This window comes from Anser anser, assembly GCF_964211835.1.
Source record: "Anser anser genome assembly, chromosome: 4".
Classification (NCBI taxonomy): Eukaryota; Metazoa; Chordata; class Aves; order Anseriformes; family Anatidae; genus Anser; species Anser anser.
This window is the reverse complement of record NC_139724.1, coordinates 50,185,325-50,207,441: the sequence shown is the minus strand read 5'-3', so window position 1 is coordinate 50,207,441 and position 22,117 is coordinate 50,185,325. Positions and strand designations below refer to the sequence as shown.

General features: G+C 44.5%; 1 protein-coding gene across 1 annotated transcript in view; it reads right to left on the bottom strand.

The window, feature by feature from the left end:
• Window positions 1-18,699, bottom strand: part of KDR (kinase insert domain receptor) — a 28,060-nt gene extending 9,361 nt beyond the window's left edge. Inside the window, exons 1-21 of the mRNA XM_083835383.1 lie at window positions 18,526-18,699; window positions 17,651-17,741; window positions 17,007-17,203; window positions 15,800-15,924; window positions 15,311-15,479; window positions 14,331-14,470; window positions 13,969-14,137; window positions 12,366-12,477; window positions 12,105-12,268; window positions 11,111-11,267; window positions 9,801-9,921; window positions 9,124-9,232; window positions 8,058-8,402; window positions 6,974-7,120; window positions 6,681-6,812; window positions 5,314-5,420; window positions 4,779-4,914; window positions 4,411-4,515; window positions 3,058-3,171; window positions 1,774-1,862; window positions 33-189 (exon numbers count right to left, since the gene is read on the bottom strand). Of these exons, the coding sequence (XP_083691509.1) occupies window positions 33-189; window positions 1,774-1,862; window positions 3,058-3,171; window positions 4,411-4,515; window positions 4,779-4,914; window positions 5,314-5,420; window positions 6,681-6,812; window positions 6,974-7,120; window positions 8,058-8,402; window positions 9,124-9,232; window positions 9,801-9,921; window positions 11,111-11,267; window positions 12,105-12,268; window positions 12,366-12,477; window positions 13,969-14,137; window positions 14,331-14,470; window positions 15,311-15,479; window positions 15,800-15,924; window positions 17,007-17,203; window positions 17,651-17,741; window positions 18,526-18,577 (2,938 nt within the window). The 5' untranslated portion in view covers window positions 18,578-18,699. The remainder of the gene's footprint in view (window positions 1-32; window positions 190-1,773; window positions 1,863-3,057; window positions 3,172-4,410; window positions 4,516-4,778; window positions 4,915-5,313; window positions 5,421-6,680; window positions 6,813-6,973; window positions 7,121-8,057; window positions 8,403-9,123; window positions 9,233-9,800; window positions 9,922-11,110; window positions 11,268-12,104; window positions 12,269-12,365; window positions 12,478-13,968; window positions 14,138-14,330; window positions 14,471-15,310; window positions 15,480-15,799; window positions 15,925-17,006; window positions 17,204-17,650; window positions 17,742-18,525) is intronic.
• Window positions 18,700-22,117: the final 3,418 nt, after the last annotated feature.

The following is a 22,117-nucleotide window of genomic DNA, read 5'->3' as shown; positions in this document are numbered from 1 at the left end:
CCGCTCCAAAACCAGGAGAAGACATATCCTACCATCCTCCTCTTCCACGTCACTGAGGGACCGCTCCTCCACAAACCCAGAACTTGCTGAGCTCTGGCTGCTCGTGATGCTGTCTAAGCGTTGCTTTAGGTCCGTGGAGATGTCCCCAACGTAGTTCTCCTTCCCCTGCCGAAACCTGGCACTTTTAGTCTAGCAAAGGGAGGGGAGGTGGGAGAAATCAGAAACAGAAAGCGTGTCAGAAGCTTCTCCAGGAGGGGCAATGATGTTCCCCATGGTCCGCATCATGGGCACCACCTCACAGCACCATGACAGCCTGCTCCCGCAGCCTCCCAGCCACCCTCTACTGCCATCTATTCATGCTTCAGAAGAAATCAACACTGACAAGTGTCAGGCTTCTGCCTTTCTCAGCCTCGCACCAAGTCCCTGGTCCCTACCACCTGCAAAGCACGCATGGATGCTACCGAATCCCCTCTCATGCAGTCAAGCCTCTCCGTACTGCTATTGCTGTCCTGGATGACCAAAGGCTGTTCCACTAAGCCTCTACATCTTAGCCAAAACCCTAGCAGCGCTCAAAATCTGATTTATTTCCTTCTTCCCCAGAGCCACCAAATGCCCCTGGAGAGGATCCCAGCCCTTCAGACTTCCTCTACCACATTTTCATTTAATCCTCCTTCAGTTTAGTTACTTTGCTCCTGTGGCAACACTGTTTTTTTTCCATTGCTGATTCCCATCTCCAACGCTTGTATAAGCAAGGGTCAGCACCCTCATGAAACCCTGCCTCTTTCCTCAAGGCCTCTCAGATAGCTGTTTATCCTTTTTACCTCACAAAAGGATGCAGCGAGTTGCCTTTGCCAATATAAAATAGTAAACAATGACTCCAAGGATGAAGAAAAATAACCCCCTGGAGAACTGACAAACAGCTTAAAGAAGCTCTGATCTAAATACGGCAGCTGCAGGGAGGCTGAAGGACAGGTCTACCAATGCTGCAGAACACAGCTTAGAGGCTTTCTCTTGGCTGTGGGTAAAAAGGGGTAGGGCCCCAAGCATGCTGCTCAGTACTAGGTACCCACAGCCATGCCCTTCGGTCAGCATCTGATCCTCAGATGGATCCTGCAGCCCTGTGCAGAAATCAGACCCTCTCGCAGAGGTGTTCAGAAATGGGCTTGGAAATGCCAACCTCCATCCTCCTCCTCCTTTCAAACCAGCATGCAAACACAATGTTGTGACAAGAGCCCTCCTTCATAAAGGACTTGGGAGGTGAAAACTTAATGAAAACTCTTGGGATACATCAATTATACAAAATAATTAACAGCGCAAAATATGGGTAGCCTGGTTCAGCAACGAGCCAAGGGCAAAGTGGAAAGGATAATCATGTGATAAAAGATATCTATGGGTATCTGTTGGACATAAACACAAAGCAGGGAGCGCAGTTATTTAAGGTGGTCTGGAGCTTAACTAAGAAAGGAAAAAATTCAGGCAGATAATCAGAAAAAACTTCCTGACAGATACGGCCAAGTGTAGAATAATCTGCCAAGGGAAATAGTGGAAGCCCAGTTCCTTTGCACATTTTAAGCTAACAATAACAAAATAACTACATTTCAGGGGCCAGGGGAAAGACTAGATGACCTCTGATGTCTTTGTCATCTCTCATTCCCATGAGAAGCACTGGACAGCCAGCGTCCCCAAGAACTGCCACTACACAAGAAACAGAAGAAGTGTGTGTGGAAAAATACACCATATCAACCGTTATACTGTTAGTCTTGACTCCTGTACCTTGTATGGGACAAATTCACTCCTCTTGCTCCGTAGGTAGGCTGACAGATTTCCAAATTTGCAATATTCCACAATCACCATGAGTGGGCCTGCATAACACACGAAGCACTTACTTAGAAAGATCATTTATACCTCACCTTATCTTGTGGCATGATCTGTGGTTAGAAAAACATGCATTCCAAAAATCATCCTACTACTTCTTCAGAGATTTAAGATATACTGGTAATAAAAAATATTGATTCCTCTTCTGTTGGAAAAGATAGGAAAAGAAAGCACATGCTTTTCAAAATCATAGACCTAATGTCATATGTGAAAATGTTATTTGTGTGTTTCTAACTAAAGTGCCAATAATTGCCTATGCTAAGTGACTTTGTAAGGATGTAACATGCAACTTAATGAACTTTAGTACAATTAACCACTCATCTGCAATACAGTACACACACATCCATGCATTTTTGTCTAGGCAGCTTAAGTCCTAACAACTCAAATCAGGAATCTCAGCTTCAAACATCGATGCCTTAATGTACAATCAAAATGTGGTATTTCATGCTCAAATTGCTTCATATAGGCATATATTACAATGATAAATTTCCATCCTAGGTTCCAGATATTGGCCATGTCTATTTTATTATTGAATAAACAAAGAAAGAAATATTTATGGATTATGTTTCATTCAACTCCTGCACTTCTGTCATGGAACTTTACTAATTAAATTCTGATCCCACAGTAAGCCAACAAGTCAGTTTCCCTGAAAAATTATTACTGAGTTACTTTACAATGAATTTCTTCCAAATTAGCGTTCAGTGCTGGATTTGTTAAATGAAACATCTGTCCCGAATTATAAAGTCAAAAAGGTTCATCCACCCAGAGCTGGACTCCAAATTGCAATCTCCCCTCCTACACACACACAGAGGCACCCACACCCCATGCAAAGTCAAAGAGGGAAGTTGCGCTGTAGCTGGTGACAAGAATAAGACCAACTTGTGACATCCCCTACTAGACTCAGACCCAAAGACCGTTACATGTGGGTTGTCTACTAGAGAAGTGAATTTGAGGTACTGATAAGCAAAGTGACAGAACAAGGGTGTTCAAGGGTTTACAATGGTGAATAAAGGGTGGAGCTGGATGTAGTACACAGGGCTTCTGAGCTCTTATCCTACCTCTGGACCTGCTCACTGTTATCAGTTACCAACACTCAGTTTCGAAACTCAACTTTCTAGGCATCAGGAATGGCAGAAATGGGGTTTTCATTAGTACCTTCCCATCTGCTGAAAAGTTACTCACCTCCTGGCTTTGTGCAGGCTCCAAGTAAATTGACAACATTGAGATGATGGCCAATATGAATGAGGATCTTCAGCTCTGACATCAGCGCTCTGTGCTCACTGTGGGTTGCACCTTCTGCAGAGATAAAGCAACACAGGTCAGGAGCATCACAGATAGAAAGGTTTTCCCCTCTCCTATCTTCTCTTCCATTATTTTTCTAGCTCATCTAGTGAGAAGTCTTTTTGATTGGTAGCCCGCATCAGCTATGCTGCAGGACACCAATGAAAGCCAGACATGTGTATTACAAGGGTGGTTTTGCTCTGTTTTTAAACAAAGTTTGCCAAGGGCAGCACATCAGAACAGGGACACAAGCAATCTTTTTTCCTACAGACCTTTTGATCAGCTTGTACTCTGCCATTTGACCCTCCAAGCCAGCCCACTCTGACAACAAGAAGCATTGTCCCATAGCCTCTGCTGGGGTCCACGATAGGGTCCAATGGGTTCATAGACTTGGGGAGATAGGGTCAGGGTCAAATGTGACTGACCCTGTAGCTTCACCAAAATCTTTGGAGATGTGGCTGGTGTCTCCATCCTCCAGGGACAGAAGGGTAGGAGGAAAGAACTGAAGCAGTGAGGAGTGAGGTGTGGAAGAGGGAGCTCTCCACAGGCTGCCTGAGCACCAGCAAGCTGGAGGGACAAGATTTTTTAATTTTTATTGTCATAACTGCACACCCATCCCATTGCTATGAGTCTGCAATGAGTCTTGGAAGTATACAACAACCAGTGTTATGAACAGTTCCTGTGCTGTGCGACTGCTCACACTGTACTGTCAGAAATCCCCCAGCTTTTGCCACCCAGCTTTTCACCAATGGGGTACAGCCCCTGGCCACAGGGAGCCCTATTTTGCTGTCCCACCTAAGTCTTCTTTGTAGGTTTCTGAGAACCACTGCTTTGAACTCTCCTTGGCAAATATGAGGCAGTATAATGTGATTTTAAGTGAGGAGAAAGCTGCTCAAAACTACTACTTATTTTGGAGCATGTCTAAGACCCATTGTTTCAGCCCTACAGAGAGTTATCTTACCAGTTATCTTATCCAGCAAATATGGACATGTGCAAACTGCTTGCAAGTGCAAGTTTATCTTCTGAACATGGGTAAATCTATAAAGCAACGGCTACGAAACCACAGTGGCATTACTGCAATTATTGATAAGGTAAAGGTATGTACCTTTACACCAACTGTTAAGCTAAATTCTTATGTGTTGTTGGTACAAATGTTTTGATTGTCTTTTGTTCGTTTTTCTATCTACTGGTTGTGGGATTGGCAATATCCATATATTGAGCATTCAAGGTGAAGTTTTAACCATCTTTTTTTACCTTTAAGCATTTTGACTGCCACAGTTCTGCAGGTAGCGGTTTTGTCAATCCCAAAGGCATCAGCTTCTATGACCTGGCCAAAAGCTCCACGCCCGAGAGGTTTACCTTGAAGTGAGAAGATGAACAGACTCTGATTTATTTGTCTGGCACAGTGATCAAAAGATGCAGAATAAACAGCAACTGTAAACTGAATTTATATATCAGAAATTAACAGAGAGTTAATCATGGGGAAAGGCTGCATTATATCCTACATGACCCCAAAGCCCATCTAAGAGGTCCTGCATCAGAGCAGCCCCAGCACCAAGAAACACCTCCTGGTGCAGAGCAGGCTTTAGAATCATTAAATGGCTCACGCAGGGAAGACGCACCTAGCTTCAGCCGGTCTCTGGGAAACTCCCACTTGCTGGCATCATACGGGAGCCGTTCGCAGTGCTCGTCTATGGGGACTTCATCGGGATCCATGATGATTGACAAGTAGCCAGTCTTCATGTCCCCTCCATTGGCCTGGAAAATGGCATTAGTTGTAGTTGCACAGTTTTCTTGCTGGAGATGTGCAAAATGCCAGTTTCTCACTTTGTAGTGTTCTATTGTTTCCCAGAAATCCCTGGCTACCATTCCCCTACGCGATGTCATTGTGAGTGTGATCATCGTTAATTACTTGCACTTTTTTTTTTAATAAACAAAAACAGTTGAAACATTTTTTTTTCTCTTGTGGAGGCCTGTTCAATTAAAAACAAATTTCTGTGCCCACAGTTCCAGGCAAGAATGTTATGGCATGCAGAGAAAAAATGTGTCTGTTGATTTAAGAACAATGGAAAGAAACAACACAAAAGGACTCAAGTCAGCCTTCATTTGTCATGCAAGACCAGTGCTGATAGGACAGTACGAGAATTTTTTCATTACCCGCTTAACGGTCCGGAGGATGATTACAAGAAGCAACCAGAAGAACATGGCAATCACTGCAGTGCCAACAAGGATAATGAGCTCCAGATTTGTTTTCTCTTCAGCGCCTGGGAAGAAATAAATTAATATCTGAGTGATAGTTGGATGCTATTGGTTTTGTTCATTCATTATATCACAGAATGGAGGTCCTTGTTCTGAAGGTTTGTTTTAAAAGTGCAACATAGGGCAAGGAAACAAAAGCAAAACAAAAAAAAAAAAGCTTGTTTTTTATGTTGGAATATGCTTACTTCTTTGTGGTTTTACATGCCACACAATTTCTTAGCACCAGTTTTGTTCCATGGACAGGATCTGGACCTTTGGCAGCCAATAAAAAGTAAAATCTCTCATTTTACGAATAAATCATTGTTTCAGAATACCAAAAATGAAAGATTCTTTCTCCAGAACTAGAAAAAAATATGTAGGAAATAAAGTGCTGGGAATGAGCCAAAGAACAATCTCTTTCTTGTCTCTTTACATGCTTCAGCTGAGGCATGAAAAAACATGGTTTTACAACAACACATGAAAATAAGGACTTATAACAACACTAATAATGTGCAGGAGCAGCTCTCTTCCTCGGCTCCCATTCCCCACAACATATTCCTGTATTTTCGCCCCTTGCACCACACAGATTTTCCTGCACACCCCATTGCATGACCCCAATGAGCTGCACTGTACATTTCTTGAAGAGAAACAGTATATCATACACAGATTTCCAACTTTACAGACCGGTAGATCATTCCTAACCAAATTTACCACCTCAGCTGAAAGCTAGATTAATGTCATCTGCAGATAAGTTCCACCCCACATATACGCTGTTGCCCAACATCTTAATATCCTAACAGGAGCTATGAGAATATCAGGATACTGATTTAATTACCTTAATGTAATAGAATGAACTATCATCCTGACTTATAAGACAGAGACCTGTGAAGGATTCAGTGACTAGTTTTTGTAAACACGCTTGTATAAAAGAAAAGGAGCTTTTAGTTCAGGGTTTCTAATTGCAAAGTCCTAGCTCTTGGTGGCAAGTTCCTCACAGTTCCAGTTACTCAGACTGCAGACTATCTTCTTGTTAGGGTTTTTCATTTGCTATTGAGGACTGCATTTTATCGTGCCATAGTCAGATTGGAACAAATGAGAGATGAGTCTCACAAACACGTTTAGAGCTTGGTGGACAAAGCCTGGAGTTCCCTTATCCCAAACCACTACATGTTCCTATCATTGAAATTGAATGGCGGTCACAACAGAGTGCACAAAGTCTTCACTCTGTTCTTATTTTGGTGATCCCAGCAACTGCATTCACAACCTGGAAATAAGCTGACACTAACCTTCCACTGCAAAAAATGCCACTGCTTTTGTGCATCCAAGGACATTGCAGGCAAGACAGGTGTATAGACCTCCATCTTCTTTCCTCACTCTACGTATAGTTAATGTTTTGTTTCCATCTTTCAAAACGATACCTAGGAGAAAAAAAAAATCACTATTCTTAGTTCTGCTATTTTTATGCCAGTTCATATGAAAAATTAAAAATGAAACTTTTTGAGATGAAAATCAAAAGTGAGCCCTATGAAAGGAAGTCCTTAAGTGGTAGAAAATTCATAACACAATATCAATCCCTCACCTGAATCTTCAACAAGTGTTTCATTATTTTTAAACCACATGATGTTTGGAGGAGGAATGCCATTCGCTGTGCATGACACTTCTATGGTTTCACCAATGTTTGTTGTTTGATTTTCCAGATTTCCTACAAGTGTGGGTGCCATGGGCTCTGTTGGTATGAAAACAAGGTAAAACCACTGATGATTAAAGAAAGCATCTGTTTTTGCAGTAATAGCACTTGAAGATGCACTACTCATTTGGCCCAGTAATGAAGTCTCGAATTATTAAAAACAATATCTGCAGCTTGCATGTTGAGATCATGGTTAATCTTCCACATGACATGAGAAAATCATAATAGCCAAGAAAATTTTAACAGCGTTGATGTAATCTGAATTAGACCATTTAATTTGTAACTTCTCAGGCTGCTGAGGGAAGAGGGAATAGGTGAGAAATTGCTTCCCTCCCACTTCTATTTACAGGTTCATTATGAGAAGTCTGATAGCGGCTGTCTATCAGACATTCATTCAGGACAACCCATGAAGATGTGCAGGTATTTTAATGAATCAGCACAGCTGCCTAACAAGCCTAGACATCTAGGCTCTCAAACAAAGTCGTCATTATTTGTGTGAAAAGCTAATTGATTACCAGCTTGTATTGCTTGCACTTGAATTACTTCCAACTCACGATTCAATGGCACAATGCAGTAGCACTAATGCCGTAAATATACACATGCATTTACAGCTGGAGGGAAAAAAAAAGTGTTTTGAAAAGTAAAACTGAGAAGTTATTGAGCTAAATACATGCCGTTATTTGTGCAAAAAGCCAAACTCATCTCCTAGCACAGCACAGCAGCATGGTCAATGCTTCCGCACTGGTGCAGATGGAACAGTAAGTCCCTGCTGTCTGGCCATACCCAGACCAGCATTCAGCAAACATTATCATGCTCAGCTAACATCCCCTTTGTTTACAAGTGGTCTAAATCTATTTAACAAATTGAGCACACCATCAGACAGTACATGCAAGGCAGGAAGATGCCAAAATCTGACACTACTGCAGCTGTTTGCTTACGCAGCCACCCATTTCAGGTCATGGTAAGAGATCAATACCTTGAACAGTGAGGTGCTTCACCAGGCAGTGCTGCGTTTTGGCCTTTTTGTCCTGAGCGATGCACACATAGTCCCCTCCATCCTGGAGGGAGATGTTACGGAGGATGAGCTCTAAGGTGACATTTTCACCATTGGTGTTTGAAACGGTCGCATTCAGCTTCTGAAGGGCATCGAGGTTCTTGCAGACAGGCATGGGCAGCCCACCAAAGGGTGTCTGCGAAGCATGAGCACTGAGTTTGTACCACGATAGTTTCTCGAAGGTGAATTTATCTGCTGTGCACTGTAAAGACATGTTATCCTTCTCTGTCAGTTGACCCCGAGGCTGGAGATTAATTTCAAGACCCCCTGCAAGTTTAAAAACAAAATAAATTCCTATTAGGTTGTATATTTTGTTGCCAACATTAACTTGACAAAGCCACTTTGCAAACATAGCCTTATCCTCATCTTGTCTAGTTTTAAATGAGGAAACAAAACATTGGCAAATCAATTAATCACTTATGCAAAGAGTACAATCTCATTCAAAGTAGTACATTTATATGGATCAAAGAAAGGCCTGTATAATGAATATAGTTCTTCCTACAGAAATTTCTGGCAACCAATTCTTAGTATTACCATATAGTTTCTTTTTTGCAGTGGATTAAAATAATATTTCAAGTGACTACAGGGACTGATTTTCAAGAAGACAGAAGCTCTTTGCCACCAGTTATGAAAATGCTACTCTTAGCTTTCATACTGCATCTACAATCATTTTGTCAAACTACCATAATTTCTCGCTAGCTCTTTTAAATGACTGCAAAAGGCCGACAGCAATCACTCTCAGGATATTAATGCCCATTTTGCACTGGTTTCATGGGACTGCCACTCCACTGATGCCAGCAGAACCAGTCCCTTGGCTGAAGTTAGTTGGTGACTTTAAAGACTGCATTAGGAAAACCTTCAGTAAGCCTAAAGGATTAAAGGATTTTGTAGAGGACAGGAATCAGACAATAGTGTCGAAGCACCTCTAAATAGTGAAGCAGACAAAATAACACTAATTTAGCATGACTTCTCTAAAAGGTATACTTACTGGTCACATGAAAGGAGATAACTCTCTCGCTTGACCCAGCTCTGTTTGTAGCCATGCATCTATACAAAGCAGATACGTTTGCTGCTTGAATCACAAGGGTGCTCACAGTCTGCAAAAGAACAATCAAGTAGTTTCATACCACATCAGTGCTGAAGTACCTATGCGAGCCTGACCACCACAGCAGGTCAGCAAAGTGCTCTGCAAGTATCTGCACAACTGAAAATCCCTCCACAGCACAAATCCAAAGCACAGTGGGTACACAGTCCTTTCGTGACATTCACGTTTTTTCTCTTAGGTGTGTAACAATCAGACAAAATAAAACAACAAAAAGCAGGCTCTGGTGTATGTGTCAATAAATACTACACCTACAACTTTTTCTGCTCTTCAGTTTCCCCAGCTTCTCCTTACTAAACTCAACTAACTTCAAGCCCCGAAGACATAAGCACTGAAATGTAAGCAAGCTAAGTTCCTCACTGAAGAGTTGCTTTGGGTAGATGTCTAAGGGGCTAAGTGTCCATCTCTGCCTATTAGCTTCTGCAGGAGCTTACAAGACCGAGTGAGAGCAGATCCACAGGTTTCTTAGGCAAATACTCTTGACTCTCTTGATATACTACTGGCATGTGGACTGCTGAACAGGACTAAACATTCCCAACCAACAGAAAAGAAAATGTGCTCACCTTTGTTTTCCCAGCAATAGTAACGACTCGGTGTTTGATCTCAACCTGATTCCCTCCCTTTCTCTCCGAGATCACTTTCCACTTTCTGCATGCATATGGATTGGCTCCCGAGCGAACTTTTCTGAGAGATAAGAAGAGACATGTCAGCCCATATTATTGCCTTTTGGAGAATATTAGTCCTTCAAGAGAGCTGTTTAGTGTTCTCTTTATAATATGCAGATATTGATCTGTAAATCAGATGACCACAGCCTTCCTTCTGGGAAGAAAAAGTAAGGTTTTTGAAACATTTCTATTAAATTGCACCCTATAACCTTCTGAGACCTTTGTGCTCTGTAAAATAAGAAACCTCCAAGCTGAAAGGTGAATTTCCTAATTAATCTGCCTGTGTCAGCTCAATCAGGATGCTTGGAGGGAAGCAGCTATTCTGGGAACAAACCTCCATTCAAAAATGGATGATTCAAGTTAATTTAGTTCAAAGGAAGACAGAGAGACATAGAAATCACTGAACTCCCTACAAGAATTTATTGAGGACAGTAGCCATTGTGTAGGAAACAACCAGGCACCAAAGGAAGAAACTAGTGGAAATCGTTTTGAAAACAACAACAGGAAAGAAGAATGCTTTTTTTTTTTTTTGCCTGTTTTTTTTTTTAAAAAGGAAATCTGGGCTTATGGCAGGCCCAGATAAGGGAAGCTGCGTGAATCTCAGTCAGGCACTCTCTCTATCATTCCCCAACATCAATCAGAGCGCTTCCTCTGAGAGACACTTTCACACAGATAAAGAGCACCGTCACACTCAGCACTTGAGCGTAAGGAAAAAAAAAAAAAAAAAAAAAAGAACAACAAAACACAAAGATCTGCAATTAGCATAAACAGCAAATTTCCTGTGTTTGGGATTGAGTTTTAGGCCTGCAGCCCAATGGGGGATCTGACAGAGGGGCACACAGATAGCTGTGCTCAAAACCCAGCACAAGCCAAGGTGCCCTTCAATAAGGCTTGAAGGCAACAAGCAAGGGCTGCCAGCTCCTCACCGTGGGTGGCCCTTGTCTCTCTGACTCCCTGCCTATGACTACCTCATCAGAGCCTGGCTGCCTATCAAGCACAACAATCTTCTTCATTGGTCACGGGGCTAATTTTGGCCATGCTCTACCTCATGATGTCACTTGGAGCCTACAGTCACCATCAGCAAAAGCTCAGCCTTGACTCAAACAGGAGCAAAACCAAACCCTGGGGCTGAACCCTTTAGCGTCCACCACTCTCCACCCAGCCATATATCATCATGGTGACCTCCCAGCCCTGCCATTGTCACTTACTGGGGGCTAAAAGTGCATTCCTCCTCCAGCTGCCAGTACCACAGGACAACGGCAGGTGGTGGGACAGCGTAGACAGTGCAGGTGAGCACCTGCGTCGAGCCGTACTTGTAGGAGTCAACGGGGGCCATCAGCGCGTTCTCACCGATCTGGGGGGGCACTGGAGGATAGAACAGGCTGTTACACCCCCTGAGGCTCCCCAACAGCACAGTGCACATGTGCCCTGTGTCACTTCATCCCTGGAGAAGCTGGGGACATTTGAATGCAATGCAAAGTACCTCCAAGGGACAAGAATATATTGGGAAGAGGTGAACCTGCCCAACACCTTCAGGATCAGGACCTCAAGATGCAATGCTTAATATCTCCAGCAAAATCTCCCTTCATTACCCCCAGGTTTAAAATGTAGCTCTTGAGGTCCCGTCACCATCCCCAGCCATTTAATGTATGTTATGCCCCAGCATTTACCCTCACTGCCCTTTCCAAGACCTACTGTTTTCAAAGCACAGGAGATAGGCTGCTTCCTGGGAAGCTGGGAGGAAGAGGAGGAGGAGGAGGACAAGGGCTGTGTGGGGCAGGACAGAAGATGCGGGACAGCCAGCACGGGGCAGGAAGGATGGGCGAGGCAGACCAGGGCCAGGATGGAGCAGGGTGGGGGAGGACTCCAGCAGCACGGCCGGCACCGGAGAGCAAGGAGGGCAGGAAAGGAACAGGACACAGAGGCAAAGAAATAACATACAGAAAACAAACAAAAAAAAAACCACAGACCAAGCACGATCACAACAACAACAGGGGCCTGCAGCCTCTCCTGTGGTACATCCTGGAGCAAGGAGCCAAGAGAGGCGGGCCAGCTCTACATCCCCAGGGCTGGGGTATAAGTGCTCTCCTCCAAGCCCCCAGCCCATCCATATCTTCATAGCTCTGACGTGAAATCAAATCCTAAGAATGGCAATACACGGCATCTACATGTGGAGGAGAGTTGCCCTTGCACGTCACTTACCATTCACAAGCAGGGTGAACGTATGCCTCTTCTGCATTTTGTTAGTAGGGTTTGTAAGGACAACAGTATAATTCCCAGCATCCTTCTCAGTTGCTTCAGTGATTACTAATGTGTAGCCAAGCTTAACCGTATGATTTGCATTGATGGCTTTTCCATTTTTGTACCTACAGAAAAAAAACAAACAACGCTCTGAATACTTTATTGATATACCTCGACGAAGAATAGCTCAGTTTTTCAAACACATTGTGTCCCAATTCTTACCATTTTGCCTCTGGTGGAGGATATCCTTTAAACTTCACAGGAATTTTGACTGTATCGCCTAACCTCGTCTCAACCACATTCTCCATTTTCTCCAGATGAATAAAAGGACTTTCTGCAAAAAATAAATGCAATGGTCGTTCTATGGGAACAAAAGCATTAGTGGTCTCCATTTGGCTTAGCATCTAACTGCAGATGACCAACAGAGGACAGTGACAGGATGGCACTGGTAAAGCACAGTCAGTTCCAACCTGGGCTCTGGAGAGCCTGACCCACCATGAAAACCCAGTCCTTTCCCTCGCAAAGAAAAACCAAGCAGTTCCCTGCCAGGGAGCTTGGGAAAGCAGAGACCAGCCTCAGTTCTCAAGGCAGCATGCCGTCAGTCAGACCTGGTGCTCTCCTGAGCCACGATGACTTTATGGCCAAAGAAGGAATTCTGAGGACCGCCCAGCTGCAGAGCATCCCCTTTTCATCCTTTCCAATACTTCTATTTTCATATATCATAAAACTGTCTTGACTGACTCATTCCAGGAAAAAAAAAAAAAGTATTCAAAACTACAATATCATAGTTATATATTTGAGATGAGGCTGAACATATGTACTCAAACCTCAGCAGTCACAGAACACTTTGAAATGATTTACCCTGCTTGTTTTAAATTTGCATGCAGGCTAAGACAGCAACTAGCCTTTTGGCTAAGATTTAGGATGGTATTGATGTGATATCTGGTACACTTATTATAGGAAATGATCTAGTTTTGGCTCCTGAAGAGAAATAGAAAGAACCCAGGAAAAAAATGAGTGTATCTTGAACACTGTTCTACATAATAATTTTGAATGTTAGAATACACATACACACACACATATGTATGTATACATATATCTATATATATGTATATAATTTTCTAGCTTCTGAAATTAGACCAGAGGAAAACAGCATCCTTAAAAATATAAAATCCTTTGTCTGACTCAGTGATAAAAAACGGGCCGTTCTCATGCTGACAATTTTTTTCTAGAAGAAAACCAGTGGAGCCACTGGGGCTGTGCCCAAGACAGGCTTGAGAAAAGGCTGTAGGATGTGGCCTCGTACTTATCTCTGCAGTTAGTCAAAGTTGTTTCCTTTGCATCATTTCCGTATGACCAGAACTTGATTTAACTCAGCTACTCATAATGTAAAAGCCAAAAGTTTTATTTGCCTAGCTTCATTCATGCTGACCCAGACCCTTGCCCCGCGAGGCCACCAGGACCTCACTTATGTTCACCTGGTGTGAGAACAGGCACCCCTTACGCAACGTCATCTTTGCTAATTCAGCCCTCCTCAAGATCATCACAGAAGAGGACAGGAGGTTTACTTCAGTCAATTTTACTGCCCATTTTCCCATAGGATTTTACGTCTTTCAGTAACTTTTCTTTAAAAAGTTATCATTAGATAAGCTTGTAGTATAAAAATAACCCTACTCAAGAACAGACTAATGGGTGCAAGAGAGGTACTATAGCTGAATTTTGGTTCATTTCTGTCATTTGATTCATCACTGAAATGCCTCCTGCATCCCAGTTATCCATCCAAAAGCTGTGACAGCCAACAGAACTGAAGTGGAAGGTGCCATACCATGGATAATGAAGTAGCTGCTGTTCTTCATGTTCATACGGCCACTGGATGCTGCACAGGTGTATCGACCTTTGTCACTTAAGTTCACACTGTCGATGGTCAGAGTGCTTACAAACTTCTTTATTTCTCCTGCAGTGGTTTTTAAATCTCTTATGGTTGCACGCTTTTCCTGTAATAGAAAAGAGACAGGTGTTGGGGAGTTTTACTGTTATTCTTCCTGCCATCCTTTGAACACCTGTATATAGCAGCAATTTCTGAGTGTATTATCAGCTGCCTTGTCAGCATTACAAAGAGGGGAGCGACACTGTAACTAAACCAAATTGTGCTGTGATGTTGGCATCTTTCAGTTACTATGGTTTTACCTTGATAGAAGGGTAGTCCCATTTAAAGTCAATCCCCACATTCAGCTCCGTCCTTACGGTACAGTTGAGAACCAGTTTTTCTCCTACTGCCAGCTCCACCTGGTAGTGTGGGTTCATCGTCAGGTCGTAAATCCGGTATCCTGGAGGAAGAAAAAGGCACACACAAAATATTGAGGTACAGCACCCAGCACTGACTTTCCCAAGTGAATTCACTGAAACTCCCACTAAAACCACAGCTATGAAGAAGCACCGTGACACCCTAGCACAGCATGATGACTGGCGTGCAAAGGAGCCTGGAAGGAAGGGCAAGCCTCTCCCAGACATTTCCCACATGTGACGTGAGAGCCACGTCAGACAGTGTCACGACAGGACATACACAGGAGAAATTCAACAAGTACGTGCCACGTCCTAACAACACGGGGACAAACCCAGCTCCCCATCATGGCACTGCAGCTCAGGAGCTGGCATTTCTGGGTTTTGATGAACCACTGACAAAATATACCAGTAAAGCATAAATTCCCTTCAGGGTGAAGACACAGGTCTGAAGGGAGACAAGACAACCTAATTCCTAGTGTGACCTTCAGGTCCCCCATTCCTTTGGTATGCTCTCACAGCAATTCCTTTCCATCTGCTGCTGATGGATGCCTGCCTCTAGCTCCCTTCGATAATGACTTGGATCCTGAACAAGCAAATAAAGTAGGAAGGGAGTGATTTTAGAAAAAAAGGCTTGCATTGTTGGGAAAAAAAAAAAATCCTGTCAACTTATGTTAAACTAAAAATAGAAGCACTTGTCCCAGTGATGAACTAGAAAGAACACAATACATTGCATTTAACAGAAAAGTAATATATATCACAACATACATCTTGCATTAGCTGCATTGTCAGTATTGAATAACCTACAGTCCAACCAAATGTAATTGGTTCAGCATGCTGTAGCAAGGAAAATAACATTGGTTATAGAGAAAAAAACATTGGCTTACCTACAACCGCAACTATGTATATGACAGACTGGTAGCTTTCATTATCTATTTTGGCTTCACAGAAGACCATGCCTGCGTAGTTGATTAGATGACTGGGTATAGTGAAGCCTTTTTTATTATCCCACGAAATTGATTTACCATCAGGAACAAATATCTTTTCTGGATATTTCTGTTTGAAATAGTGATAAAATACACAGTCAGATTTCAAAATCCAACAACCCCAAATTATCAAGCGCAACATTCCCCATAATGGCAGGATCCCTGTTTTGACATCTTAGCTCAGGCAATCCTCCTTTTGTAGGCAACCACTGCACTCTCAGAGCACAGGTGCCACAGATGAGTAAGGTTACAGCACTCACCTCCTAACCACAGGCTGCAAAACTCCCAAGGAGGGAAAGTAGTTTTCAAGAAACACGTTTAAACTTCAAGCAATGTATTTATGTCACAGTGATTTCAACTAACTCTTAAAATAATGGGCTTTTTCCTTACCGCGTGTAGAGAGACATTGAGATTTGATACGGTTCCAAGGCACGGTACGACCACGGTTTTATTCTTAGTGATGTATACAATGCCAAGCTGATCGCTAACTGAAGTCACAAACGGAGATCGGTAATCTAGAAGAATATTCAGTTGGTAAATGGACATTATTTGTTCTGTGGTCATGAAGGAAACTTCCTCCATTTTTTTTCTTTCCCTATTTATTTCATCTCAAATCAGTTTTACTCTTTTTCATTTGGTAAAACACTGGAATGATGAAACTAAAAAGGGAGGACATATTTTGACAGATTTACAATACCATTATTTTCAAAACATTTATCAGCAGCAGTACACACTTTGGAGAATAGCTTCCTGCCACCGCAGTCTTTGTGCCGACACAAATCTGATTTACCCTACTGCGACTTTTCTTGCGTAAGTATTACAGGAAATACCAGTTAAAAGCAGTGACATGCTACACTGGCTCCCCCGATGGCAGCATCCTTTCCAAAGTCAGTCAAAAAAATGTAAATTTGCAAGCTTATAAAACAAGCTAACCCATGCATATAATTGCATCCTATTTTAAAAAATAGTAAGTTGCAAGAAAAATGAGACAGGGTGGACCAGACAACAGGAATCAGGTAGATGCCTCAGTGTCTGAACGTGCCTTCTTAAAGAGAAGGTATTGCAGTGTCTGGTACACACAACAGCATTCCCATCAGCCTGAGTGTGAAAACTTGGCTTTTGAAACCTAGACAAATCTTACTGTTACAGTCAGTGCATGCATGGAAGCTTATGTGTGGTTTTTTTTTCTTTAACAGTATCAGGTAGTGCAAGCTGTAAAAGGGATCTGTTATACTGAAAATACAATCTACATAGTCCCTCTGATATGAAACTCTTGCTGAGGTCAGTGATAGCTCAGCTTCATGAGGATGGAGCGCAGCAGAGATGCATTTGTTAAATTCTGGATGGAGGAGAATGCAGACCAAGCACTGTATATGGGGGGTCAATTTCAAATTACACGTACACAGAATTTCCTGTTGATAACTGGCATGCTGGCATGTACTTGCTCAACACAAAAATAAGAAAAGCAAGAGTTTCATAGGACTAGAAATTCGAGGATTAGGAAATGATAATGTCAGAAGTGTTTTGAGATATTCAATACCCCTTTTTTCTTGTGAGGCTAGGGGAACAGCCATGTGAGAACTGCGTAAGCACTTACCTTGAACATAGACGTAAATGGTTGTGGCTGCCTGGTTGTCCCTGTAAAGACACCTGTAGTCCCCTGTGTCATTGCCAATGACTCTGAGGAGAGTAAGAGTCTTGCAGTAGGGGCCATCGCTGCAGTCCGTCACGGAGATGCGCTTCTCGGCACTGCTCTGGTTGTTTGGCCAGGACCAGTACAGAGCTCTCTGGCCGCTGGAAAAGCAAATGTTAGGGGAGCGTGAGCACATCACGAGCATCGGTACCGATGCCAAGCTGTGAACACCAGCCCTGCTATCTCCTAAGGTCTCTGGAGAAGAACTGCCTTCATCCCATCCCATGGAGCATCAGAACATGCAGGATAAATTCATATCAGCAGACCTATTGTAAATATCTATGAGGAAGCTACCTGAGAACAAAGTTATGATGAATCTAAGTCACACAGCACCCATCTCCCTCCTGTGTCATACTAAGCGTACTCTGAAGCATTTTGTATGCCATACTCCAAAAATATGCCAGGGAAAAGCTACATGAGGGGCAACAAGGGAGGGGGGCGGATCAGGAGCAATGATGGGGGAGAGACAGAATCACCTCCAATTCTGTACAGAAATTCACTACATAAATCACCCCTACCAAAATTACACTGGACAGATTCGCCCTTACCTGCAAGTAATATTTAGAGTATCATTCGCTGTTATGGTGAGGACATCTTTTTGGATGCTGAGACTTGGCTGATCCAGAGAAATAAACAAACCTGCAAAAACAGGTATAAAAAAACCTCAGATCAATGCAATGGCAAAAGTAAATGCTAACGCAACCAGAACAGCATCATATACAAGTTTTTAGGCAGTATGCTTTGAGCAGATACTTTCCCATCACCTACTTAACAGGGAAGGGTAAATAATGACTTTTCACATATCCCAGAAAGTTCAGAAACTCTGTCATAACAGGAAGCCCAGGCAGATGGTCAGGAGCTAGCTGCAGAGCACGACAATTCAGCCAGCCAGGGTGGAGTTCCTGTTTTCTTGCGTTGCCAACTTCAAGGTCTAACAAGAGGATGTGGGACATTGAAATAAAGTGAACCTTCATCTGATGATCTCACTCCCTGGGGAAAGGGATTACCAGCTTTTCTTATAATAAATCGAGCACGCTTACACTCCTCGAGGCCACCGATCAATGAATTCCGTGAAGAAACCTTTTTTTTTTTTAAGCATTTGGCCAGGAACTGAAGCTCCCACGCACCCAGGGGCGCTTTCCTTCACCCCGATCCCGCTGCCCCCTTACCTCCGAAGCAAAACCCCCTGGCCCGGAAGCGCTGCCCCCCACTGCCGCCCCCAGCCCGAGCATCACCTGCGGGCAGCACGGGGAGGGACCCCCAACCCTCGGCGGGCCACGATGGGTGGCGAGGAGGCGATGCCGAGCCGGCAGCCTCCCCCCTCGCCCCGCACATCCCCGCGCCGCAGCCGCCGGCATCCCCGGCAGGTTGCGGGGCTGAGGACGGCTCCTCCCCGGGACCCCCACCTCCTCCGATGGCTTACCGGGAGCCGTGCACAGCAGCACCGCCAGCACCAGCGCCGTCCCCAGCTCCATCCCGGCCGAGCCGAGCCGTGCCGAGCCGAGCCGAGCCGAGCAGAGCCGTGCCGAGCCGAGCTGCACCGAGCTGCACCGCACCGGGATGCGGGACCCCGCCGCGCCGCGCCGCCCCTCTTGCCCCCGGGGGCGGGCTCAGCCCGCACGCCCCGCCCGCTCTCGATAAACCACGCCCAGCCAAAATTAAGCCCCGCCTATCCACCAGCAAAGCCCGGACCCCCTCCGTGCCCCCAGCAGAGGTTGGGGTCCCTCCAAACATAGTCCACCTGTGCACAAGCTGGGGGATGAGTGTGGGTTCCTTGGAAATGAACCCCTGCCGCTTGCAGAAACCAAGTTTCTCTTGTTTTTTTCCCAGAGATCCCATGAAATCCATGAAAAGCCAAAGGAGGCTCAGGAGGTTCAAGAAGTAGCAAGTCAGCAACATGCAAGTAAAATATATTGGGCACCGTGCAAACGAAATATATTCCTGCTATTGCTATGAGCTCTTACACCAGAAAATGGGTAGCCCTCCATCACGTTGTAGGTCAGGTCAGTGATATTTCGAAATGAGTTGGGGCACCCTGAGCTGACCCTTGCTGAGACTGGGCTGCCCATCAGGTTTATGTATACGTGTGTTGTGAGAATTCATAGTACCCAAAGGGACACAAAGAGGTGATGAAGAATTGAATTTCCGGCAGGACTGCACAGCCCAGAGAGGGAACAGCCCCTCAAACACACAACCCCCAGCAGGTCAGAGCACACACCTAACCGAACGGCCAACATCAGCAGCTTGCGAGTTGGGAATGTGGGGAAGTGCACAGCTCAAAAGCACACAGAGCTTTTGCTTCCTTGAGTGGTCCCATTGAAATCCCAGGTCTTTACGCTGTGCTTCCTCAACAGGACACAATCCTTTAGTACTTTGCTGCCAGTGTAATCTTGTTAACTAGAATAATGCTACAGGCACTGGGGCTTGACTGCATGAATTGGTGTCCCTGTAGTACCAGGGATGCTTGTGACACCAATGAGCAAAGGAGAAGATAAATTCTTTACACTCAGGATGCTCAAATAAGGCACCGAGCCTGTAAATATATAAGAAAAAGAATAACTTTGCTCTGGGGAGTAATTTTACAGGTGTAGGACTTTCCATCTGAATCAAATCACTTGCACGCTTGATGTTGGTGGGGCTAGTCCCCTGGTAAGGTCAAGTAAAAGCTATGGTCCAGAATCACTGCAGATGGAAGGTGTGAGAGCTCAAAAGATGCAGAGTGACTTTACTGACACAGAGTATACGGTATGATATGTGCTTTGCTACACTGAGTCTTATATTCTGAGCTTTGGTGTGGCTTCCTCAGGTGGGTTGTCACTGAAAGATGCCAGGGGAAACATCTGAGAGAAAAATTGTCCTGCACAGAAGACAGTAACCTAAAGTTCAAATGAAAGCCTCATCTAAAGACACTGCTACCGTGGTGACTACAGGGTATTAGACAACAGATGTCTGTGAGGCTGAGGGGCAAAGGGGCACAGTTACAAAGCCAAAATGCCAGTGATTCGAGTGGTGGCAGCTTTCTTATCCACCCTTTAAGCTATCATCTCTGTACAGCTTCTGTGCCTTCCTTTAGACTTGCAGAGTATCCCACGTAGCCCAGCTTTCACCAGAGACTGTCAGTGCTCCATGGGGAGCTAGTGAGAGAAGCCAAATATATTCACACTATTGCATGAACCAGACATGCAGATTTACAGTGGAGATGGCATCCTACAGATGGGGAGCAATCAGACCCCATTCCTGACTCCTGCGCATCTTGTCAGATCAACTCCCTGCTCCCACCACGTCTCTCAAAGCCCCTCCACTCCTGAAACCTTTCTCTGTGTCTCGAGGTTTGCAACAAACCAGCATGTTTTCATCCCCTGGGTTACGTTCCTCCTTCCCTGCAGCATTTTTGTGCCTTAGCTCCCATGCGGGGAAATGACCAGTGCAACAGGAGGGGGCACAACGTCTTGCCTTGGGCAAACTTTTGTTTATGTATCCGCTTCTCTGGTCTCCGAAAACTCAATGTAAACAAGACACAAAGAAAAGCAGCAGAGGAAGGGGACAGCCCCCTTCCCTCTCCTACCCGACCTGTCACGACTCCCCCAGGCTCGCCGGCTCCATCAGCACCTCCCGGGCAGTCCAGCCAAGGAGCCTGGCAAGGACAACCACGGTCGCCTTTTGTTTGCTTAATTATTCAAATAACAACCCGGGGGGAGATAAGGGCCAGCGCTGCGAACACCAGCTACGTGCTCCCTTGCTCATGGAGTTGAATGAGCCTGCCAGTGGTCCCTCACAGACTTAGGTGCACAGCTGCTCAGGGAAATCCCTTCATTCAGACAAAAAACACTGATAGCACCTTTGATATCATCCCCATTTTCTCTCCTGCTAGAGGTTGTAGCAGCAGCTGAGAGCAAACACGCACATATTCACTGCATGGAGATGAAGGAAGTAAATTTACCCGTCAGAGAGATGGCTGGCTGTGGTGAAACGTCCTTCCCATGTAAACCTTCTTCCACCCCCTGAGGAAAACACCATCATACTCACAAAGGACAAAAAAGCATAGCTGGGTCCTTAGATGTCTGCTGAGTTCAAGCTGGATGAGACATCAGGAATGGCAGCTGTGCAAGCTACAAGGTCCCATGCAGAACACATCCAGTGGCAACCAGCTTCTGGTCACATCTCTGCCACAGCTGGGGCTCAGGCATCCCAAGTATCTAACAAAAAGGTGGAGGCAGGTTGTGGCAGCCTTGAGAGTCCTCAGGGGAAACTAAGAAATTCAGAGACTGGCTTCAAGGAGAATTTGAGCTGATTTAACACACTTTGTAGATGATTGTCTTAATATGCAATCAGTTTAGCATCAACACTGCCTTCACTTCTGTCTACACTGCAGGTTCAACCATAGCATACCAAATACTCCATGTACAGAAAATCTATTGGTTTGTAAATTTGATCACAAAAGTGGTATTCAAGGGGAAAAATCTGTAAAACCAGTCAGAGATGGAATAATAGAGGTGAGAACAGGTAGGGAAGTAGGAATGAGAAAGCATAAAGCCACTCATTTTCACACAGAGTTGCCCAAAGGTAGAGACTTGAATGACCATTTTGCTTATTTTCAGTGTCTGCCAAAAATGTTGACACCTTTGCTGGAATCTGCGAGTATATTGCTTGTATTTGGCTATGTCCGGCTGTGAACAGAAGGTGTGAGTTCGGCATGTGTGGACATCCCCAGAATAGCTTGGTTCCAGCTTGGCTGGATGCTGATGGCAACCAAACTGGAGGAGCAGGTTCGTTGCTGTCAAGGCCCAGACCAGTCTGACGTGCCTTGGATGTGTGTCCCCACTCCCAGGCACATAATTATGGTTGGAGGCACGTGGGATTTTAGGGACACGCCTTTGAAAAACTCCACTTTCAGTGGAGCACTTTCAGTGCTCACTTGTTTGTCCCCATCATGTCCTAAGTGGGAATTGATAACTGCTCATGCCAGGGCAGCAGCCCATCGTTTGCCCAGGCCTATTCAAGGCACTGATCATTTT